A 23,203-nucleotide genomic window follows, 5' to 3' on the forward strand; every position below is an offset into this window, starting at 1 on the left:
TTATTAGGGTTTTCCATATGTCAGGGTTTTATTAGGGTTTTCCATATGTCAGGGTTTTATTAGAGTTTTCCATATGTCAGGCAGGATCATTCCCTGATTTCTGTTTAGGATGCTTTCAGAACGGAGAACCACTGTGGCTTTGAAATTGCGACACCGGAAATTTTCTTCTAGATAAGGCATGGAACTTTTGTCCCATTCATCCCTTGTGTTGAGGGCTAATCCGGAACTATCTATTCTATTGTTTTTAACATCCCCTACGTGTTCCCTTTTTCTTATTTCAAGACTTCTTGATGTCTGACCTGCGTAGTTTAGACCATAAGAGCAAGGGATGTTGTATACTCCAGCGTATTTGAGAAGGCATTGCTGTCTTTTGGTGACCTAAATGTGTTTCGGATCGTCTTGACGGTTTGAAAGTTACTCTAATTTCAAAAGGTTTGAAGAGTGTTGCAATCTTTTTTGACATTTCTTAAAAACTCAGCATCATACGCATGCTCAAAAATAGAGCCACCAGCATCGTATCAGAAGAAAAAGACCTCCAGGAAGAATTAACTCATATATCACAGACTCTGGTAAACAACGGCTATCCAAGAAATTTAATTAAAAAGATTCTTCATAGCAACCCCACACAACAACAATCTGCCAAGACTCAATTGCCCTCCCTTATGCAGGAACAGTGTCAAAAAAGATTGCAACACTCTTCAAACCTTAGAGTTACTTTCAAACCGATCAAGATGATCCGAAACATATTAAGGTCACCAAAAGCCACAATGCCTTCTTCAAATACGCTGGAGTATACAACATTCCTTGCTCTTATGGTCTAAACTACGCAGGTCAGACATCAAGAAGTCTTGAAATAAGCAAAAAGGAACACGTAGGGGAAGTTAAAAACAACAGAACAGATAGTTCATGATTACCCCTCCACTTCTTCAACACAAGCCACACTATTGAACGGGACAAAAGTTCCATGCCCTATCTAGAAGAAAATTTCCGGTGTCGCAATTTCAAAGAAATCACAGTGGTTCTCCGTTCTGAAAGCAGCCTAAACAGAAATCAAGGAATGATCCTGCCTGGCATACGGAAAACCCTAATAAGATCGCTAGGTTTGCAGACTACAGAGCGTGCACACACAACAATAACTACTGAAACACACGCTCCATGCGTATTGTGTTACGCGTCTTTTTAATTTTGTTATATTTTATAGTTTGTTCTATGTACTAGCGACTTTGAGTTGTCTTTACTGTTTGTATGCCCTGAAGAAGCCAAACAGCCCAGTTGGTGAAACTTGTTGGCATAATTTATCATTAAATTTAGTGGTAAAAAAAATAAATAAATAAATAAATAAATAAAATAATAATAATAATAATCTTATTCTAAAATCAATATTAATTTATTTAAAATTTAGTGGCATGAAGAGAGTGCACACAACGTCAAAGAAACTGTCATTTAGGCTATTTGATATGTTCGTTTGTTTATTAACTGCTTTAATGAAAGTACTTTAATAATTAAATTTCATTAAGGATGTATGTAGCCTTGTGGTAACATTTTTGGTTGTGATGTAATACCAGACCAGACCCCCCCCCCCCCCCGCAAAAAGAGACTGTTACAGGTGCGAATTTAGTCATAGACCAGAGGATCGTTTTGTAGGTCGCTTTTATTTTTATTTTATTTTATTTTATTTATTTATTTTTTTTGCGGTTTTCGAGCTATTCGATTTTTGGTACAGGCAAATAGGGTTTTTCCTCCCTCGAGTTTTTCAAACTGCAATTCAGAAAAAAAACAACCGTAAAACATGCTATTTCAAACAGCAGTACGAGTGCTGCAGTTTAGGATGTGAGTTGGCAGCAGTTATATGCTGTACTTTTCCAGTTAGGCCTTGAAAATCATTGATAACCATGAACTTAACCATGAATATTGCGATGACTAAGGTTGGAGATTAAGGCTACCAACTAATTTCCAAAAGTTAGTTGCAGGTAAAAGAGTTTCTTCCATATTCTTTGGAGAGTAAAACTGTATTGGGAGATTTATTATTATTATTATTATATTTTTGAATATATTGGCGATGGCTAAGGACGGAGATCAGCTGCCCATCGAGTTCCAAAAGCTATTGCTAAATTAAGAGTTCCACCTACTCCCGACAGGAACAGAAAAGCGTTACGCGATTTCTTCTGATTGTTTTTCATATTAAAATGTATATTAAGTCACTTGAGAAATAGTCACATACCTTAAAAACACATTTAAAAATTATTTGGTAAATAATTAAATTATTTAATCACACTTACTAAAACCAAAATACGAGGGTTTTAGTAAGTGTGTTTCTGAATTGCGGGATTTAATCGTCGCCATATATCAGCTTCTACATGTTTTGCTGTCTACTGACTAACAACTCCATGAGGAAAATGAACGTACTAATGGATATATTAAAAAAAATTAAGATCATGAAACAAAAAAAATGATGAACGTAATCCTCTATTTCATAAATTTCTTCTAAATGGCTACTCGAAAAAGTTACTAAATAAATTACTCTTCTCCGAGAAACCAACTCGAACATTTACAAATATAGATTATAAATGTACCATTTCCTTACTTCACGTCGGTAGACTTTCGAGACATAGCGCAATTTCTAAAACAAGACAGAATTAAATCTGCTTTCGAACCTACTTGTACCTCTTACACTAATGTTATAAATTACATACTAAAACCCAATATCATATATGCAACTCTGTTTTGAAAAATGATTTGGTTCAGAGATATCTAATTGAAATTAAAGGCACTGGGAGCGGACATTCATAAAGCAAGATAATTCAAAACGGCTACAGTATGGAAAAAAAAAAAAAAAAACTTACCTTTGTGCTAGGACAGTATCTCCAAAGTTACCGGCATTAACCATTGGTGGTCTGGAAACGCCTTTATATTCTTTCCATTTTGCGTATTCATCCATAGAATCCTTTGATTCTGAATTAGGCTTCACCATCTGAGGAAAAAAGTTTGTTTTTGTTATTCATTTCTTCAATGCTTGGATTCTTTTTATATATTTACTATCTAACAGGCTTAAAATATCAATTCAGCTAATTAATAAGAAATGACAATAGACTGAAATGATATTAACTCCCTTCAAATTGCGGATGCCAAGATGGGAAGAAAAAAAATTTGAAAAAAAAAAAAAAAGAGTATTCGGAACTATATTCTGCAAATTGCTTGCTTTTAAAAATTGTAAAGTTTCTAACGGCGAATTGATGTTTTCTGGAAGTAAACGGTTTAAAGATTTAATTTCTTTAAAGAGTTCATTCCCGTCAAAGTGGCTATTACTTTCATCATTAAGAATTGAATGCAAATCCATACAAAGTTTTCTTAATTCGTTTAAATTGCCTATTTTAGTTAAATTAAAGAGAAAAAACTCCAATTTTGTTCATAAGTTTTTATTTGTAGGATATGAGCAGCTTCCAAGCGATTTTGGGATTCCAATCTTTATATATAGAATAGTTTCCTTTATTTCATCTTATGAAGCAATTAATCGATTTCCAGAATATTCACTTTTAGACTATTCATGACGATAATATATACGAGGGTGGTCTGAAAAGTTCTCGGCTTAACCATGAAAACACGAATTTATAATTTCAAAATTATTTTTATTTTTCAACATAATCTTCCACAAGACTAATACATTTATTCCAGCGAGGCTCCAGTACCATTATCCCGTTCCTGTAGTGGTTCTCAGTAAGATCTGCAAAATATCCCTCTACAGCTGCAATCACCTCTTGATTCGAAGAAAAACGCTGACCAGCGAGGAAGAGTTTTAGTTTTGGGAAGAGATAGAAGTCAGAGGGAGCCAAATCTAGGGAATGGCAGAGGCGTAGATAGGATGTGGAGTCTGCCTCGGGCGGCATTTTGAACCTTTTTAAACTTTTGCAGTTAATTCCAAAATACAGTCTCAAGAACTCATTTCCAAATATTGTAATACTACTGCGAATTTTCCTCACAATTGCTGCAAGAGTTGCTAGTTGTGAGAGGAGTTTTTCTAAATTAAAATTGATTAATAATTACCTACATTACTATGAAATAGACTTCGCCAATGTCATCGACGATTTTGCTAATAGAAAAGCAAGAAAAATAACATTTTAGAATGTTGAAATTAAAGTTTTACTTCAAAAATAAACATAGTGTTTTATTTTATTTCCCTATAGGTAGTTTTGACTTTTTGTAGTATTTTTGGTGTGTATTGAGAGGGGCGATCATCGACCCTACACCACTGGGGAATAGGGTGGATGTTCAAATAATTCATAATGCAGATCCCTTAATTTTCCCATTGCCAAAACACCTTTGTGGGCAGGTGCATTGTCCTCATGAAAGATGATTTTTTCTTCTGCAAACCGGGTCTTTTCTCATAAATGTTTTCGTCTAGTCTGGTTAAAAGATCGAAATAATATTTCCTGGTTATTGTTTTATCCTTTTCAAGATAATTAGTAAACAATAGCATCCCAAAACACCGATGAAAAAAAAGTCGGTTCCTGCTGATGGAACCGACTTTATCTTCTTTGGCGCTGAACAGCCTGCTTCTGTCCACTGTTTTGACTACTGTTTGGATTCTGATGTGCAATCGTGAATCCAAGTCTGATCCATAGTAATAAATCGACGCACAAAATCGGTTTTATTCTTGTTAAAACGCTCCAAGCACTATTCAGAGATTTTCAAGAAGTGCTTTTTTGATCTGCTGTGAGCAAGCGTGGCACCCATCTTGCTCAAGGATTTTTTCATTTGCAATTCTTCATGCAAAATATATCCTACACGTTCTTTTGAAATGCCTATAGCCTCAGCAATTTCACACACTTTGACCCGCCGGTCATCCAATACCATATCGTGCACTTGATCAATTATTTCTGGTGTTGTTACACTTTTTGGACGTCCTTCACCACGTGGATCATCTTCAAGGCTGGTACGGCCACTTTTAAACACGGCAGCCCATTTCTCATGGGCTGCCGTGTTTAAAAGTGGCCGTACGAAGGAGAAGAGTGCCCATAAACTTTTATGAACTTCGAATGAATTTCTTTTGGCGTTAAACCTTCTTTTATAAAGAATTTTATAACCGCACGATACTCAATTTTATCCATCTCAAGGGATACAGACAACACTTTTGCTTGAGACAGCTGTATAAAACAAACCACTTGCAATTTCACATGGATGCTTATGACAGATGTACCAAAAAAATCTTGCCGATAGTGTTCCCATCTATGGTCGAGGACGAGAACTTTTCCGATCACCCTCGTATATCTTCGTTTCTATTCATGTTAGTCTGTACTGATTGAAAAGACAGGATTGCTTACTAAGAAGGGTACTATAAACAAACACCGGAAAGAACATAGGATGATGTTGATCTCTGACGTGGGTAAGAGAAAGTTGTAACTTCGTCCAGTGGTATGTTGGAATGGGTTGTTTTAAATTGCGACTGAAGCAACTAAAGCTGTTTGATATTATTTATTACGCCTATTAATTGTGTGTGTTCTTCTAGCGGTATGCATGTCTTGAAGGATAAATTTAAATGAAAAAAAAACTCTTCAGGCCAAAAGCACCAGAGGAAATAATCGGAAGATTAAATGAAACGTACTGATAATAACAGGACCGTCAAACGAATTAGAAACAATGACGAATGGGAATTCTGCCAGGCAGTTTGCATCAAACATCTGGAATCAACGAGTCGATTGTTAGCTGCTGAGGAGTGAATCAATAAAGTCAGTAGGTGTCAAGGGCTTTTTCAAAGGGTCAGATAAAAAGCATTTAAGATAAATTATAGTTTTACTATTAGAAATCACTTTAGAAAATGAGCTTCTTTTTGATGTTGCATAAAGGATTAAAATAACAATTAAACGTTAGAGTTCGCTGTACTGTGGAAAGTACAGTACTTTCCACAATTATTTGTGGAAAGAAATAATGCTTTATGGCTCATGCACAGCAACTGTTTTCAAGTGTTAATGATATTTCATCATTATGCATTTCAAGGATTTAGGCCTATTATGGCCTGTTCCAGCCTCAGAAGCTATCATTAAGTTTCTTTAATGGACGATCTGGTCTTATTTTTTTAGCTGAGTAATAATGATATTGCATTTGCTTTTAGAATTTCTTGGAAAGTTATATAATACTAACAGTAACTGTTAGATATGAAATCATATAAATATGACGCATGGATACAAGGCGACTTAATTTCTAAGAGCAGTGATATTTGCTGATTTACTAAATTCACCCACATACGCACGCACGCACGCACGCGCGCACACACACACACACACACACACACACACACAAATCATGACTGAAATATTTCTAGTACCCTAAATAGGTAACTAATTTTAGCTGCCCTTAGTGGCGGTCCTAGTTTATTTATTTGACTCGTTATTTAAGATGTGATGACTGTCTTTAAGTCAATACATCTTTAAGCTATTTTTACATAACGTAAATCCGCCTTAAATTCCTTATTAGTATACTGCAATCGGCAAGAGGGTGAACTTATTTTATCGCAGACTAACTGAGGTAAGCATACTAATTTATGTAAATGCCTTAATTATTGTAGAATAAACGATTATTTCAAAGAGAAAGATATGGAAATATTCTAAAAGAAAAAAGAAAAAAAACGATTTTAATGTTTTAATTTTTTTTCTTTTTCTTCGAATATTTCATTGACAAACAGGTAAAACACGAAAGAATACCGAGATAAATTAGTTCTTTAAGAACCAAATAACTTCAAGCGCGTAATAATAACAAGGAAAAAGCATCAGTCGTGTAATACTGTATTTGAAACAACGGAAGTTACCCTTAATAATAATGAGAACCTATAGTGTTAACTAATGTCGAAAGTCATGGATTTTGTCATTTAATCTCCGTATTCAAGTTCATATTAAATATCTTTATACTTGGTGCTAAGTATTTATATTTCATTAAATCTGAAAATCTTAATTTCACATAAAATTGTCAACGATTTTATAATAGTTCACTAAGCATTTTTGCATTTATAAAATCAGTTTATAATTAATCTTTGGTCGGTTTCGAGTGCTCCTGATGCTATGATTCCGCGCCTCCTTTTATGTTCAGAAGTTTTAAACTTGAGGGTAGAAAAGCATACTTTGCCACTAAAATCAGTCAGAAATCACACACACACACACACACACACACACACACACACACACACACACACACACACACACACACACACACACACAAATTTACAGAAACATAATAATAATAATGGACGGTAGATGGCGGTAGTAGTCGTTAGATTCTGTGGAATAGATTACCCTCCTGCGGAGCCTTTGACGTCTTGGATACGTTATGTAATAATAATAATGCTAATAAATATTAAAAAGAGTAATTAATAAAGAAAGCATGGGGACAACTCTGCTCTTATCCTGGGAAACAGTTATGGAAAAGTAGAGCTCTTCCCCCCCCCCCTTCACAGACAAAGAGAGAGAGAGAGACCAACAAATTAGAAATTTCCACTGGTCAACAGAGATAGGGGAAAGAAGTAATTCCTACATTGCTTTGATGTTCAAATACGACACACCGGAGCATTCTAATGAAATATTATTTTATTTCTTCAATAAAAGAAGTTACTATTTTGTCCAGTTACGGCTCTTGACTCCTTTATATAGAAAAACAAAATATTTTCTCTGAAAATAATTTTTCAGTACTAATCATGAATAAATTACTGAAATTATATCACTATTATTATTAAGCTCTGCAAAGAATGTGATATGACAGTAGACGAATGTTTATATTTACAACAATGCGACCAACAAAAAAACGGCCACATTTCTAAGGAATTTTTTCGAAGAAGAAAATAAATAAATAAAACTAAATTTATTGGAAATTTTAAATGCAAACCAATAATAGAGTTATTCATGTCGTCTTTTCTTTACCAAAATGTGACATCTTTGTAATACTCAGGAGGGAAGAGGTATTTACAAAAAAAAAAAAAAAAAAAAGGATAAAAAAATTCTAAAAAACTGATTTCTTTTAAGGATGGTCTCCTTTGATAATTTTGTAGTTAAAACAATTTGCTCGCTTTAACTATTAAAAACTTCGAGCATACTTACATGCCTTGGAACCCATCCCAAATGGAGGTAGGATGACCGACGAAGGTTTCGTTCTCCTGGATCGATATGCTCGATATCATAGTCTTTTGGAAAAGCTTGGACCAGCTCGTGCCTTAAAAAATAAAGCAAATACACTTATAAAGTTATTGGTCTAATGCATAAGCGCTCTTTTATCCAATATCAGGTTTATAAAAAATTTCCTTTCTTTTATTATAATAATTTCTCCAAAGTGTATATATATACTGTATGTTAAAGATGCCAAGCAATTTTATAAACTTGGTTTTAATCCTTTTTTCCCAAGTAAGCATACAAGCAGGTAAGTATATATATGAAGGGTGCAGGGGAAAAACAACTTCAGTCCACGATATTGACTTCCGAAAAAAACGTAATTAAATTTTCCTTGTTGCCAAAATGCAAGTAAACATAGCATAATAAAATAAAAAAAATAGATATGGTACATTCATGTATATTAAGCATAATTAATTTAAATAGTACTTAAAAATTAAAAAAAAATGGCAAATAATGGACTTTTTGTCGAAATGGCCGGACTGAAGTGGTTTTTCCCCGGTAAATTCCAGCTAAGTTGATGCCTATATAAAAAAAAATGGTTGTTATACACGTTTTTTTTATTAATCGGATTGGTAATATCTGATTTTTTAATTAATTAATTATTTAATTTATAAATAAGGATCAGATCGCATCCCTTGTTTTAAAGATAATATGTACTAAGGGAATTATTATACTAACAAAGGTTGGTACGTGCTTCTTTATTAAGTAAGCAATAATACACAAAAAATGAAATGTGGTAAAAAGTAATAAAAATTTAAGTAGTTAAAATATTGTAGTTTTAAAATAATCATTTATTTCAATCATCAATTGGATGGTCATCAACGTTGTCGTCATCGCCACCCTCTGGAGCATCATTATACAGCAAGTCTTCGTAAATTTTTTTTGAATTTGGCCGCTCTAAAAATTGAGACTGGTGGAGTAGGTCGTTATACTTCGCTAACTTTATGGGTACTTTGGCAGTGTATAAACTCTGTAGCGCAGTTTCTCTGCTATGTATTTTTTTATTCTTCTGATTCTTTATAGTTTTCTTTACAATAGATGCACTTTCATACGCCCCGGAATAAGCCGACTTGTAAAATATCACTGTAGGTTTTTTGTCCTTTAAAATTTGCATGTTTCATATGATACTTCATTTTCTGGGTGATTTTGTATGTACATTAAATGAACTTTTGAGATATTCAAATCCTCTGAAAGGTATAATTTTTGAGTTTCTTTTAGCGAATAATGGGATTTTCGTCCCCTCAGACTTTTAATAAAACTGTTAACTTTGTTCTTAGTCTCTTCTGAAATGTCTGTGGGGTCTGTTTAGGTGTTTACCACGCCCATCTTTAGGTGACTGACCAGTATTTATCAAACAGTTTTTAATCCTTTTCACTCGTTCTTCAGATATACCATGCAAAGAAATAAATGCTTTACGGCAAATTCTGACATCTTCGCTATTCCCCTCATCGCCGCCTTGCAGTAATCTGAGACGAAAAGCAAATAAAGCCGTGTTCACCCTCGCGGACGCTTTCTCATTACGGGAAGGATTGTAATTAGTCCACTGAAATAAGAGTTTTGGTCATTATAGTTCCCTAATAAGTTAAAATCACGAATAATTCTTTTTCGTTCGGCATCAGGAATAGTTTCGAAACAACGATAGCTTTTGCATAAAGTCAGGACCAACTTCGTGTTGCTGCGCGAAGAATTTTCATTACATCTCTAGTCCTACCTGTCTTTTTTTCGTTTCTTTGAGTTTTTCTTTAGTATCAGCTTCACTTTCATTAGAACTATTAGAATAATCACTTATCATTTCCACACTACTTTTTATTATTAAAAAAACAATTAAAATACTCGTAAAACCAAAACAGTAAAACTATAATCAAAACTAGTAGTGATTCAACAAACCACTGATAACAAAATAATGGCTGATGCAATAGTGATAATAGTTGATGTGACTGGACCGAAGTTGTTTTTCCATACAACCGCTCGGACTGAGGGTGTTCTTCCCAAGTTTAAGAAATATTCTCCGTTCATTTATCTGGACTGAGGTTGTTTATGCAGAAAGTCGTATTTATGAGATGAAACCTTCCTTTAATCCCCAACAGATGGCAGCATTAGGTTGAATTCACAAAAATTGGACTGAAGTTGTTTTTCCCCTGTACCCTTCATATAATATATATTAGCATTACTTACAAGCAGTAAGTAATGCAGCTGATATATATATATATATATATATATATATATATATATATATATATATATATATATATATATATATATATATATATATATATCAACTAACGCCTTTTTATTCCCGTATATAGGGAGTAAGCGAGGCCGTTTTTAGCCCTATCTAACCTTTTTGGAGACTGCGTGGGTAGTTCAATCCCCACTGGTACCCAATCAGAGATAGCTGGCCCAAGGCTATCACTAATTAAGCGGCACGCAGTGAAGAGAGATGGCTCAACAAGTGCCGCCATCTCGTGGTCCCTAACCCCCAACACTCGAATTTAATGTCTGAAATAATGTGGGTTCTACGGTCGATTTTCTTGAGTTTCTGGGAGAAAAAAACCCGCTTGCCCGTGCCAGAAATCGACTAACTCGGGAACGGGTTAGTCGATATCTGGCTTAGAAAAGGCTTAGAAAAATTTCTTCTAGGCGCCGTGGTGTGCAAACGACACACACACACACACACACACACACACATATATATATGAAATGTCTTATCCCTAAAATTTTTTTATATTTTTAGATAAAATTTATTTTTTATATTTTTAGATAAAATTTATTTTTTATATTTTTAGATAAAATAAAATATTTTATTTTATTTTATCTAAAATAATTTTGTGTGCAGTTAATATTTGTCTCTAAAATATGCTTTGTCTCTTAAATCTACTTTCTCTATCTACAATTCTTTCCATATCTAGTTGTCATAATAATAATAATTTCAGCTTTCATAATATGTTATTTGATTCAAAAAATTAATCTAATTCTCGATTAATTTTTATAATGTTGTGTTCAGATAACCAGTTTAATACTCAGTGTATTTGTAAGATAACCATTTCCATTATCTTTTTAATGTCAAATATCATAACCTGAACGTTTGGTGTGGTTTCATTAATTAATTATTAACTGCTAAACAACGGTCTTCTTGTATATTATATTTTTAAAACAATAAACAACAGACAACTTACATAAAAAGTGGAGAGATGGATAAATTTTCTAACCCCGTTTATTTTCCAAAGGGAACAGGGAGAACTGTTTCCGTCCAAACTTGTGTTGAAAATCGATAGGCAGCTGACTCCACCTTTAATTATCAGCAGTAGTTTAGTTCACGATTGTCGATGATTTTATAGTCTTCGGAAAGAGAGAGTAACAGATAAATATCGCCATCTCATGTTCCTGATCCCTAACTGGTAATACTGTATAAAATAGTGTGAGTTTATGGTCAATTTTTTTTCTCAGTGGCAGAGTTACAAGCCAGTTTCCAAGGGAAGGGAGGAATCCTGCTTGCCTGCACCAAAGATCAATAGAAGAACTGGCTGCAAATACATAAATAAAGAAATAAAAATAAGCCTTTGAGTACGTTCCTCTCTTCGGGCGCCTAGAATGAAACTTATGTCTTTCTTATGGCAGTCTGCAATGCTACAAGCCTACACAGACACCTTAGGAAAAATTATTTATTATAAAATTTTCATTCCTTACCAAGAGCATTATCCTCGGTATTAACTCAATTAGAATACAAGGCGAGGAAATTTATTAAAAAATAAAAATAAAATAAATAAAAAAATTAAACAATGCTAGCTGTGAAATCATAAGTGAATAGACCATCACACATTCTGAATGCATAAAAGTCCTATGAAGTAAAAAAAGCATTGACAGTGTAACGTTAAGGAGCACTACCTCCTAGAACAGAGGTGAACATAACCGAACAGATCTATTGAGATTAGGCCGATATTGCAATGTTTCAGAGCCTTATATAATCTTTCTATGATAAAACTACACTTATGCATAACTCGAGCCTTTTTCCCAAAGAATCTTGTACTTAAGATTCTTTGGGAAATACTTGAGAAGTAATAATAAGTTTAACAAGTCTGGGCTTGATGTAAGCTAGAGATCTCCAGAATTAGCCATGTAAAGAATATGATAAACTCCAGAGATAGCAATATAAAACTCTGTGCTTTGGCAAATCCTAGAAATTAAGTATTACGGATCGGAAAGGATGCCACTTGAAGACCGAGAGGCTTATGTTTCTTCATAATACGTATATTCAGATATGCTTTTGGCATAAGGAATGACATTGGTCATGTCTTCTCGAGAAATAGGTTGAAGGAAGAGCCCTACATTGTTTATGGTTTTGCTAATGTACGACTTACCTAAACCATTAAATGAGAAAATGGATTTGCTGTTTTATATTTCTTTCTGCAGGAAAGTAGCAGTGGAGCAAAGGAAATGAGTTCGATGGAGATCAGTTCTTAAGAACAGTAATGTTTCTGCGAATCTAATCCACTTTCCTGCCTAATGGTTCTTTCATCAACAAAACTATAAATAACTATAGGGTTTCTTCTTCGGCCCCTCAAGAGGAAGCCACATGTAACCATTCCTTATGATCAAGGCATATATGAACGCATTGCGAATTCGTCTTTAAGTGGCATTCCGCTAGGTCCTTTAGAGTTCATAAATTTTTTTTTTTTCTGAATTGGAAGAATCGTGATCGGAATGTGCAAGATTAAAAGCAATCTCTAAAGAGCATTTTATTCGTCTCGTATTACGTCAATATTTAAAAAATGCATATTACCGTATATAAGAGATGCGCATTCTTGTTTTAATCCACATTATAATGTAGATTATCGCAAAAAACATCAAAATCACTTAAAAAAACTTACAAAAATAATAATAATAATAATAATAATAATAAATTAAATAAAAAAATACACTAAAAAGAAAAAACTAACAGAACCTCGGAATCGCTCACAATAAAAAATCTTCCATATTGACTTTACTAATATCAGGGTTCTTAATTCTAATATCAATGATGTGCACCACCACCTATAGTCATCAAAACCTGATATACTATTTATCACTGAACCAGAGCTCGTGCCTTCAACAACCTCTTACCTCAACTTTGCTCAATTTTCTTTCGTAAGAAGAGTGAAAGCTGTGCTATTGGACATGTAATTCAGTTTATATGATCTGATCTGGCTCAAGATCTTTTAACTCACTTTATGCCTTCATTTGCTGCCTCTACTGTTCTCCAAAATCGGATGACTTCACAGACCTCTTTGACTATCTATTTCTGAAAGTCTATCACATGCAATCTAACTACCTCAAGAGCGAGATAATCTTCCTCGGCGATTTCAACATCCACAATTCAGAACTGGCTTCCCTTCTCCAATTTCGCAGACCAAGCTGGTCCAAATGTTTACTATCAGCAATGATCTAATCCAAATCATCCACGAGCCCATCAGAATTCCAAACACTCCTCTTTATTGTCCCAACACTTTAGACCTTTTCTTAACTATCGTCCCCTACAAATACACCACTGATATTAAACCTCCTCTTGGCAAGTCTGACAATAACCTTTGCTACAGATCGGCTTTCTCCCAGTCATTCACAGCCTCGTATCCTGTGACACATCAAGAGTGCTAACTGGGATGACCTGCGGGACTTTTACGCATCGTTTCTATTATCTGATTATTGTTTTCGACTGTTCTCATATGGTTGAGTGTCTTCATTCCCTACTGCATTCAAAATGCTCAGCCTTTATCCAAACTCTTGTTTTCAAATGACTGTGCTAAAGCTGTCCAAATGAAAAAATTCAACATATGCACAATACGTATATTCAGTCATGGCTTCAGTCAAACACTTTAGTCTCTCACTCAGCCCACAATATAGCTTAATATAGCTTAATAATTGAAAAAAAAAAAAATCATCAACAAATCCAAAGCAGACTTTCTAAGAGCTAAGTGTAGTAAGTTTGTCTCATATCCTAATGGCAGTCGTGCCTTCTGATCGCTTACGAAGGCTGCAGGACGCAACTTCTGTTATACCATCAGAATGGTGACATTAGAGAAGTGAAAACATGGAAGGTCAGTAGTGAAATTTCAGAGGAGGCATACTATGGATAGCTTGTGGAATGATAGGAGGAGTTCGTCCTCCAACTCTAGTAAGACCAAGGAAGAACTCTTCCCACCACAAACTATTCATAGTATATCTCTTATGAAATTTCATCAGATGCACATCAGAAAAAATCCTCGTCAGCCATGATACCAACAGGTCTCCTGGTCCTGGTGGTATTCCTCCTATTGTACTAAAAGCTTGAGCTCCAGAACTCACACTTGTCCTGCATCATCTCTTCACGCTGTCATACTCATCTGGCATCTATTCCATCCACCATCCATCTAGCCTGGAAGCAAGAGATCCTAGATGGATCTTTTGTCCATCCTGATCGAGTCTTGCACTGTGGCCTGCTTATCAAGCTACCATCATATGGTATTAATATACCATAGGATGGTAGCTTGATAAGCAGAAATTGCCAGTTTCCTCTCTGGAAGTTCACTGCAGTTATAGTAGATGGTTTCCTTTTATCAAATTTCTCAATTAATGCTGGTCGCTTACTTGTCGCAGACATCTTGCCAGTTTGTCGAGATATCCGTGTACTTGTGCTTGAATGGAGCAGACTTGAAAGCTGACCTGCGGTGGTGCGTCGACAACACTTTGCTTTATAACCAAAAATCTGTCTTCGTTCTCCATGCGAGAGCGAAGACGCCCTCTTAGCAAATATCTGGAAAACATTCCATTGGTTTGCAACGCGACCCAGAGCCTGGATACAACGCTATGTGAGATTCCAAACTCTGTCAATATTAGTAATTCTGCAGCTTTCTTTAACCTTTCGAATAATTCTTTCCCGTGTGAAATCATCTAGTTATGTCTTTGAGACATTACAAGACATCCAAGTTTGCAACTTTATTCCTTCACGAAAAGAGCTTCCTTCAAACCAATTCGATTAGCGCAGCCTTTTAATTTTATCCTGTTGAGTGTTATCATGTGATCCCTTTGCGCGCGATTTGAAAATTTGAATGTGTACTTACTTTCTACTCTTTCAGCTATACAAATTGCCACAAGCTGATTCGCATGAATTTACTGTTGTAATCATCAGAAATAGTGTTCGTCCTTAGATTTAGGACACCAGTGTATATACATCGCAACCATGGCCAGCTCGCACAGCTAGAAAAAGAAGCATCGAGTCTTGCAGTCTTCGTATACAAATATTATTAGTAAATTAATAATAAAATGAACCATACTGAAGAGCTCAGTGGCTTTCGACATGACACTATCGTAGGATGCTACCTTTGCCACAGCTAAAGTAGGGGAAAAATTCTGTCCTGTTGCAGCTTCCCAGATCAACTGTAAATGATGTTATTATTGAGTGTAAACACCAAGGAGCAGAAATCGCACAATTGCGACCTGTAAGGCCACATAAAATTCAGAGAGGACGACTGCCGAGTGCTGAAGCGCTTGGCGCAAATACAGGGTGTTCGGGATAAATTTGACATATTTATAATTAATTATATTTTTCCGTAAGTTACATGTATTAACACACACTTCTCTTCATTTAAAAGTTTGGACCCTTCTTCATTCACATACAAGATGTCAGAAAGGATGGATAGCTGGAACCCACCTGAATCATGGAAGAGAATAACTTGTATCATGATGATTCGTGCCCGCCATCAAAATAAGGATATTACGACTGCTGCCCAATGCTCCCTGAATACAGTAAAAACAATCAGGCATGAACTAGAGACTTGCAATGGTGACTACGAGGATGTAGCAAGAAGAAAGATCCCTAGCAGACGATCTGATTGCGTTCGTACAGCAGAATTCCTCGCAAATCTGCAGGAACAGGTGTTGAAGAACCCTGGCATTGGAATTCGGGCTTTGTTCGTGGAGTTGCTAACTGTAGTCAAGCCCTGGATAACAAGGGTAGGCAATGGTAGGCCGTATGTATGGCAGCAGGATTCGGCCCCTTGCCACACCTCTGGGAAAAGTCAAAAATGGTTGTCTGAAAATTTCTACGACTTCACCAGTCCAAATGTTTGGCCTCCAAACTCCCCAGACCTTAACCCCATGGATTATTTTGTATGGGGCGCAGTTGAAAAAGACACCAATCGCACTTCCAGTAATACAAAAGCCCAGTTAATGGATAAAATTAAAACAGTTTTTGCGGCCCTTCCCAGGGAGACTGCAGCATCAGCTTGTTCGAGGTTCCGAAGCAGAATTGAAGCTGTGATCGATGCTAATGGTGGTTATTTTGAGTAAATCTTGTTGATAGTATTGTAATTAACTCTGCCTGTAATGTTTTTTTTGTCAATTCATTAAATTTAATAGATACAAAGAAGATTTTCTTTTTCCTTACGAAACTGTCAAATTTATCCCGAACACCCTGTAAATCGCCCTTCCTCGGTTGAAAAGACTCGCTAATCGATTCAGAAATGCTTCTGCAAGCCATGCCAGCACCATAACTTTTCGTCAGGAGCTGGCAAACATGAGTTTCCATGGCCACGCAGCCGCACACAAGCCTAACATCAGCAAGGACAGCGCCAAGCGTCGGGTGGAGTGGAGTCAAGCTCACCGCCATTGGACTCTGGAGCAGTGTAAACGCAAATTGTGTAGTGATGAATCGCGCTTCTGGTAGAGAATTCATCATGGTCTGGGAGAATATTTCTCATCGTTCAGGCTGGGCTCCTTTGTTCCAGGGAATATTAACACTGCGGACTATACTGACATTCTAAACAATTCTGTGTCTCCACATGCATGGTAACAGTTCGATTGCCATGCATGTGGAGTTGCATGCAACAGTTCAGTGAAGGCCTTTTCCTACATCAACACAGCGCCGTCCACAAAGTGAGATCAGTTCAGTAATCCTATCGAACAAATGTGGGATGTCGATTTTGAGCCAGGTCGATTTTGTCAATTGGAATGTCGATTTTGAGCCAGGCCAAATGCACGACATCACTGACCGACCTCACTAATGCTCTTCTAGAAGAATGGAAAGGAATTACCGCAGTAACGTACCAAAATCTAGTGGAAAGCCTTCCCAGAAGACGGAAGACTGTTACAGCAGCAAAAGGTGAATCGAACCTATACTGTCTTTTATATTACAGTACGAGTTGGGATGAGCAGGCATCCAGATATTTTTGATCAGATAACATACGTATCTAATATACAGATGGATCAAGAAAAAAAAATTTAATGGCCATGCGAACTTCTCTCAACTAAAACAGATAGAGAAACTAATTTAAATTAAGGCTAAAAAAAAAAAATCCTTAACAGCTTTTAGTCCCAAAAAAACTGCGCAAATAATATAAAATTATACGCTGCTTTCTTAAACAAAAATACTAAAACCTCAACAACACTACACTTGAATGTACGCAATGTAGCGCAATGAAAAATGATCGAGTTAATCCACTCCATGTTTCATAATCACAGAAGATTATTACAAATAAATTGGCTGTAAAGTATTTGCATGATGAGTTCGGTGGCTAGTCCATGAATGATGAGTTTCTATAATAATCATGTCCACCTGAAAAATTAAATAGATATAGGCAATTTTCGTAGAGAATTCAGAAAGGCATAATTTTGGAAATTTGGTGGCTTGGTTTCCAATTATGTTTTTATCTCACAATTATAGGACGACAACCAGCCAACTACTGTCTATTGTTTGAGCTAATCTCACATCATGGATTATAAAAATAGGTATATGAAATTTTATCCACCAGATTGTATTACTTTTATTATTATTATTATTATTACTTGACACCTCCAAGGAGTCCAAAGAATCCATGTAAGAAGGCACTGTCCACCACGATCCACTGTCTAGCTTACTTAATCCTCCATCTACCTACCACTCCACTATTCACCATATACGTATACCATCTCTCACTAATGATATTGTCTGAAAAATCTGAGTTTCTGGACGAGGGGAACCTTACCTTAAAATAAAAAATAATAAAAAACATAAGATTCTTCTAGTCATGACGAAAATTGAATAGAGGTCTTTTCCAACCGAAGAGTGCAATGTCCCGCCGTTCATCCAACACCGCTACGAAGACACTTAGTTGCAATTTATTAAGGCACAAATGTGCTTAGGGTATTATTATTATTACACGCTTTCTTTACACGCACGTTTCTTGACACATTTTACACGCACGATATTAATCAGCTACCACTCAAAAGTAAGATATTCCAAATACGCAGATGATACAGCAATAATATCCATCCATAATAATGCAAGCATGGCCCAAACAAATATGCAACATGACATAAATCTGATCATAGACTGGCTCACGAAAAACTCCATACACCTAAACTCAGAAAAGACAAAATTAATGATATTCAGAAATCCACTGACTCGACCAGATGATAACAAATATATAACCATCCACCATCCACTTTCCAACATAAAAAAACACACAGAACAGCAAAACCACTACAATCACTCAGGTTGAAACAATACGATACCTTGGAATTTACTTTGATGCAGATATGAACTGGAATAGCCACATAAACGATCTACACAACAAACTCCGAACAAAAAGTGGCAAACTCTACAGGTTAAAAGACATAGTTCCCATTCTAAAAACACTAATATACGAAGCACTATGCCAAAATATACTAAGATACGCTATAACAACGTATGCTTTCTGTGCACCCTACAAATTAAATAGATTAATGTCGCTACTACAAAATGATCTTTTGGGAACAAAGAGAAAATAACGACCTTATATACATTGCAATGTCAGAACACAAAATACTGACAGCAAAACATTTAGGGTTTTGCAGCTTTGCTAAAACATTATTTCGATGCCAACTACAGGACAGTCAGAAATACATACCGTATAACAAGACCTCAGACTACTAATTATATCACATATAAATACAATAATCACTACGGAAAGGCCACCGAAACTTCTACATCCCAGACATGATAAACAAATTACCTTTTGAATACAGAAACCTTACAAACTACAATAGCCTGAAAAGAGCTCTAAGGACATATTATGAACAAGAAACACGCACCCAAAATACCATACAAACTTAATGAAACACAATATATTTGTTCAGGCTTCCAGTTCAGCGACGCATCAATACATTCCAAGTTATCGTTCGTTCGTTCGTTCGCGCGCGTGCGTGCGAGTGCACGCGCGAATTTCTCAATCACAGATTTCGTAGCTTCCCAACACAGCAAAAAAAAAAAACAATAAATAATAACCAACTGGTGTCATCCTCAGATAAGCTTACATATAAGCTTCGAGGATAAAAGCAGAGATATTAGTTCTCATCCAAGATGTATATGTAACCAAGTGCATGTAATGTACGTATCACATGTAAACCAAAGTATGCAATGTATGTATTATATGTAAACAAATGCAATGTAAGTATCATATGTAAACAAATGTAAGTAATGTTTCACATGTAATCAAATGTATGTAATAACTGTAACAAAAGTATGCAATATAGAGTGATTATATCCATTGATATTGTATATTTAGAGTGTAAAATTGCAAAGAAACATCTGTAATAATCATCATTATGAATATTATAATAATATATGTTGTAAACAGTTATTGTTATTATACGTATCACATACATATCTCGTACATAAAGTATTTTAAAAAAACTTTATGTACGAGAAAGTATTTGTTATGCATAATTGTCTTCATATAATGTATGTAATTTATCTGAGAAATAATAAAATGTTAAAAAAAAAATTTTAATTTATAACGGTGTCTCCATGGAGTCAAAAAACTCATCGCGGGAGATCCTACATTGACACACTAACCATTATTCACACAATACCTATCATACTTCTTAAATTCATTCACAGACAAAGCATTCACAACCACCTCTGGCAACGCATTCCACCCATTCACAACCCTCCAAGCAAAACACCTAGTCCTAACACCCTTGTTAACCACACTCTTGCACAATCTCCAGGGATGGCCCCTCGTTCTCCCCCTTTCTGCACTGGTCTTAAAAAAAGTCATCAGTATCAATCCTATAAAACCCCTTTAATAATTTATATGCCTCTATCATATCTACTCTCCTACTTTTATCAGCTAGTTTTTGGAGACCACAGATCTTCAATCTATCCTCGTAGGAAAGAAACATCCCACAGACCTGCAGCAATCTTTGTAACTCGCCTCTGAATCCTCTCCACCTTCATCACCAAGAAATCCAGGCGACCAGATCTGTGCGCAATAATCCAAATGCGGTTTTATTAATGCATTATAAAGTGGGAGAATCACTTCCTTATCCCTGCTTGTCGGTGTGTTCTTCAACAACCATGTAATTTGATGCGATGTTTTGGCAACTTTTGCAATATACTCTTTAAACTTAAGTTCTCCGTCCACAATAACTCCCAAGTCCCTTGCTTGGTCAACTTCTTGCAGTTCAATTCCATTAATATACTAAAACAGCACGTGACCTCATCCTCTCGAAGTGCATCACCTTACACTTAGTCACATTAAACTGACAGCCGTTTACATTAGCCCATACCGTCGCCTTATTTAAGTAATCCTGCAAGATATCTACATCATCCGAATTGACCATCGCTCTTCCTAATTTTGCATCATCAGCCAACAAGTGGATATTTCCTTTCAAATTATTTCCAATATCATTAATGCACAATTAAACAATAGAGGACCAAGCACCGAGTTCTGAGGTACACCACTAGTCACCTGCCTTCTCCTGGACCCAGTTCCTCCATAAACCACTCTTTGATATCTATCCACCAGCCACCCTTTAAACCTACGCTCCCTAATAAATTGGTAACAACTCTTCGGGTTGTAACAAATTTAATAACAACTGCATTAACAAAATAGCCAGACCTAATAATTATTAAAATGTATTAAATATAGTGCTAATGCACTGCTATTTAAGAATCTAAAATATTTCAAACCTACATACTGAAAACAACTAAAATACATACATGCTAAACAAATTTTGCTGCTGTAAACGGGAATTATACAGAAATTAATCGAGTTCTAATAAGCCTACTTTATAATAACCTGCACATACCTCAGAATAATATTTTAATTTCAAAAATCAACTTTTATATTATCCATATTATGCAATAAGAGTGTTTCCTCTACTGATATTTTGATATAAGCTATAGCATGTATAATTAACTACTAGTTAAAAAAATAAAAACCTGATTTTTTTAAAAAAATTCAACTTTTTGTTTACCGTTTCTTAACAGGCTATACACCATTTGTAACTTACCAAGTTGATTTTTTTTTTTAATTAAACTTTTGGTTATCCTGTCTGAACGCCATCTATACATTTGTTACCATTAATCATTACCGCCAACACAATTTAATTTTAAGATATGTAATGCCCACTTTACGAAATAATAATAAAATGAACTTTCGCTAGGCTTAGAGACACCAACAGATACTTGTTCGTGGTTATAAACCGTGAATAGCTGCAATTTATATTTGGATTTGATTCCGGTAGAAATTGAAGCACTGATTGTATATTAAATAATAATAATATGGAGTCGACATGACTATATTTTAATATTAGATAGCTCCATGACTATATCACTTACCACTCATCGTTTAGGACGTTAAGATTGTATCTCATTCCTTCTTTTGATCTAAGCGTCTGAGTACCTATACGCATATTTGCGCGTTAGTTTTGAGTATCGGAGGTTGAAGTTGCTTTCACGAAAAACGAAGTGTTATCAATAACTAAAAAACACAGAAAAATGGCTGAAATTTCTTCGCTATACAGATCACTTTCATCGTTATACTTAACTGTAGTTCTAGTAAGCGCAGAATGAAATAACGCCCCCTTTCGTTTGAAATATATTATTTTCGAAATAACTCAAAAATCGACAGCAAATAAACGCCACTACAAAATCTGCTTTTGGTGATTTTAAATTGGACAGTTAATGTCTATTGTAGAGGCTGAGTCGATAAAAAAAAAGGAAAAAAAACATTATATGAAAATCATCATTCATAGTTGCAGAGAAAATCATAAAAGCTTTATGTTTAAAACTGTTTAATAAAATGAAAATTAAACGTTTATCTGTCATAAAATTATAACTGCTAGACTCTACATGGACATATTTAAATCTTGTTAAAAGGCTTCAAACATCGGAAAGCAGAATAAATTCAATTCTTTTTCCTTTTACGAAAAATGAACAAAAAAACTGAGGGTTTTTTTTTTTTGTTTTTTACTGAAAGCAGGAAAGATAACTGTATGACTCAACGCAATCACGTATCATGGGCTTGCTTCAACAGTTTACCCCAATACTTCTAAAACATCATCAATATCCCATTCTAGGACCGATTTTGATTTTTCAGAGCGATAAAGTCGGGTAAATGCAGTATTTCTAGAAATCATTTATTAGCATTTCATATAATTCGTTCGTAATTAAGAACTCTAGAGTTCAAAATTTTACATTATTATTTGACACCTCCAGGGTGTCCAAAGACTCATCGAGGGAGAGTGTGCCAACAGCATCGAACGATTGGTACCCTTCCAACTACTAACCGCGCTCAAACTTACTTAACTGAGCCATTAGTAGCAGAGACTCTACCAATCGACCAACCTTTTAATATATAAAAGAGCTGTACGAGTCATAAATTTTCACTGCATGCAAACAGCAGATTCATACAGACCACTAAACTTGAATTCCTTACCATTATGGATATATGAAAGCATTTACAATGGTAATAAGAAGAGCCTGATGAACATTTGCTATAAACAAGGGACCAAGCCACCGTCCTCGAATTTAGTAGACAGTACTACAGTGCAGAATTTAGTAGACAGTACTACAGCAGGTTCGTAATGATTGAAACAGAAGTACTCATAACGTCTACTTCATATGATCCCTCTTGTTTCCATAATGTTAATGAAGCCAAGTGCAGAATTTTTCACAATAGATACTTTCCTCAAATAAAAACCTGTGATTTTGTTCTAAAACAAGGAGTGCTGCAATTACACATAATTATTCTATGAACGTCTTCACTAGTTTGTACAACTAATTGAATAATTTAATTAAA

General features: G+C 35.2%; 1 protein-coding gene across 1 annotated transcript in view; it reads right to left on the reverse strand.

Moving 5' to 3' along the window:
- Positions 1 to 21,815, reverse strand: part of LOC150101029 (cilia- and flagella-associated protein 95-like) — a 40,668-nt gene extending 18,853 nt beyond the window's left edge. The window contains exons 1-3 of the mRNA XM_090402152.1: positions 21,742 to 21,815; positions 8,079 to 8,190; positions 2,844 to 2,971 (exon numbers count right to left, since the gene is read on the reverse strand). Coding sequence (XP_090258278.1) covers positions 2,844 to 2,971; positions 8,079 to 8,190; positions 21,742 to 21,815 — 314 coding nt within the window. The remainder of the gene's footprint in view (positions 1 to 2,843; positions 2,972 to 8,078; positions 8,191 to 21,741) is intronic.
- Positions 21,816 to 23,203: the final 1,388 nt, after the last annotated feature.

This window comes from Typopeltis vanoorti, chromosome 12 (genome assembly GCF_054136105.1).
Source record: "Typopeltis vanoorti isolate ZY-2024b chromosome 12, IOZ_Tvanoo_1.0, whole genome shotgun sequence".
NCBI lineage: Eukaryota > Metazoa > Arthropoda > Arachnida > Uropygi > Thelyphonidae > Typopeltis > Typopeltis vanoorti.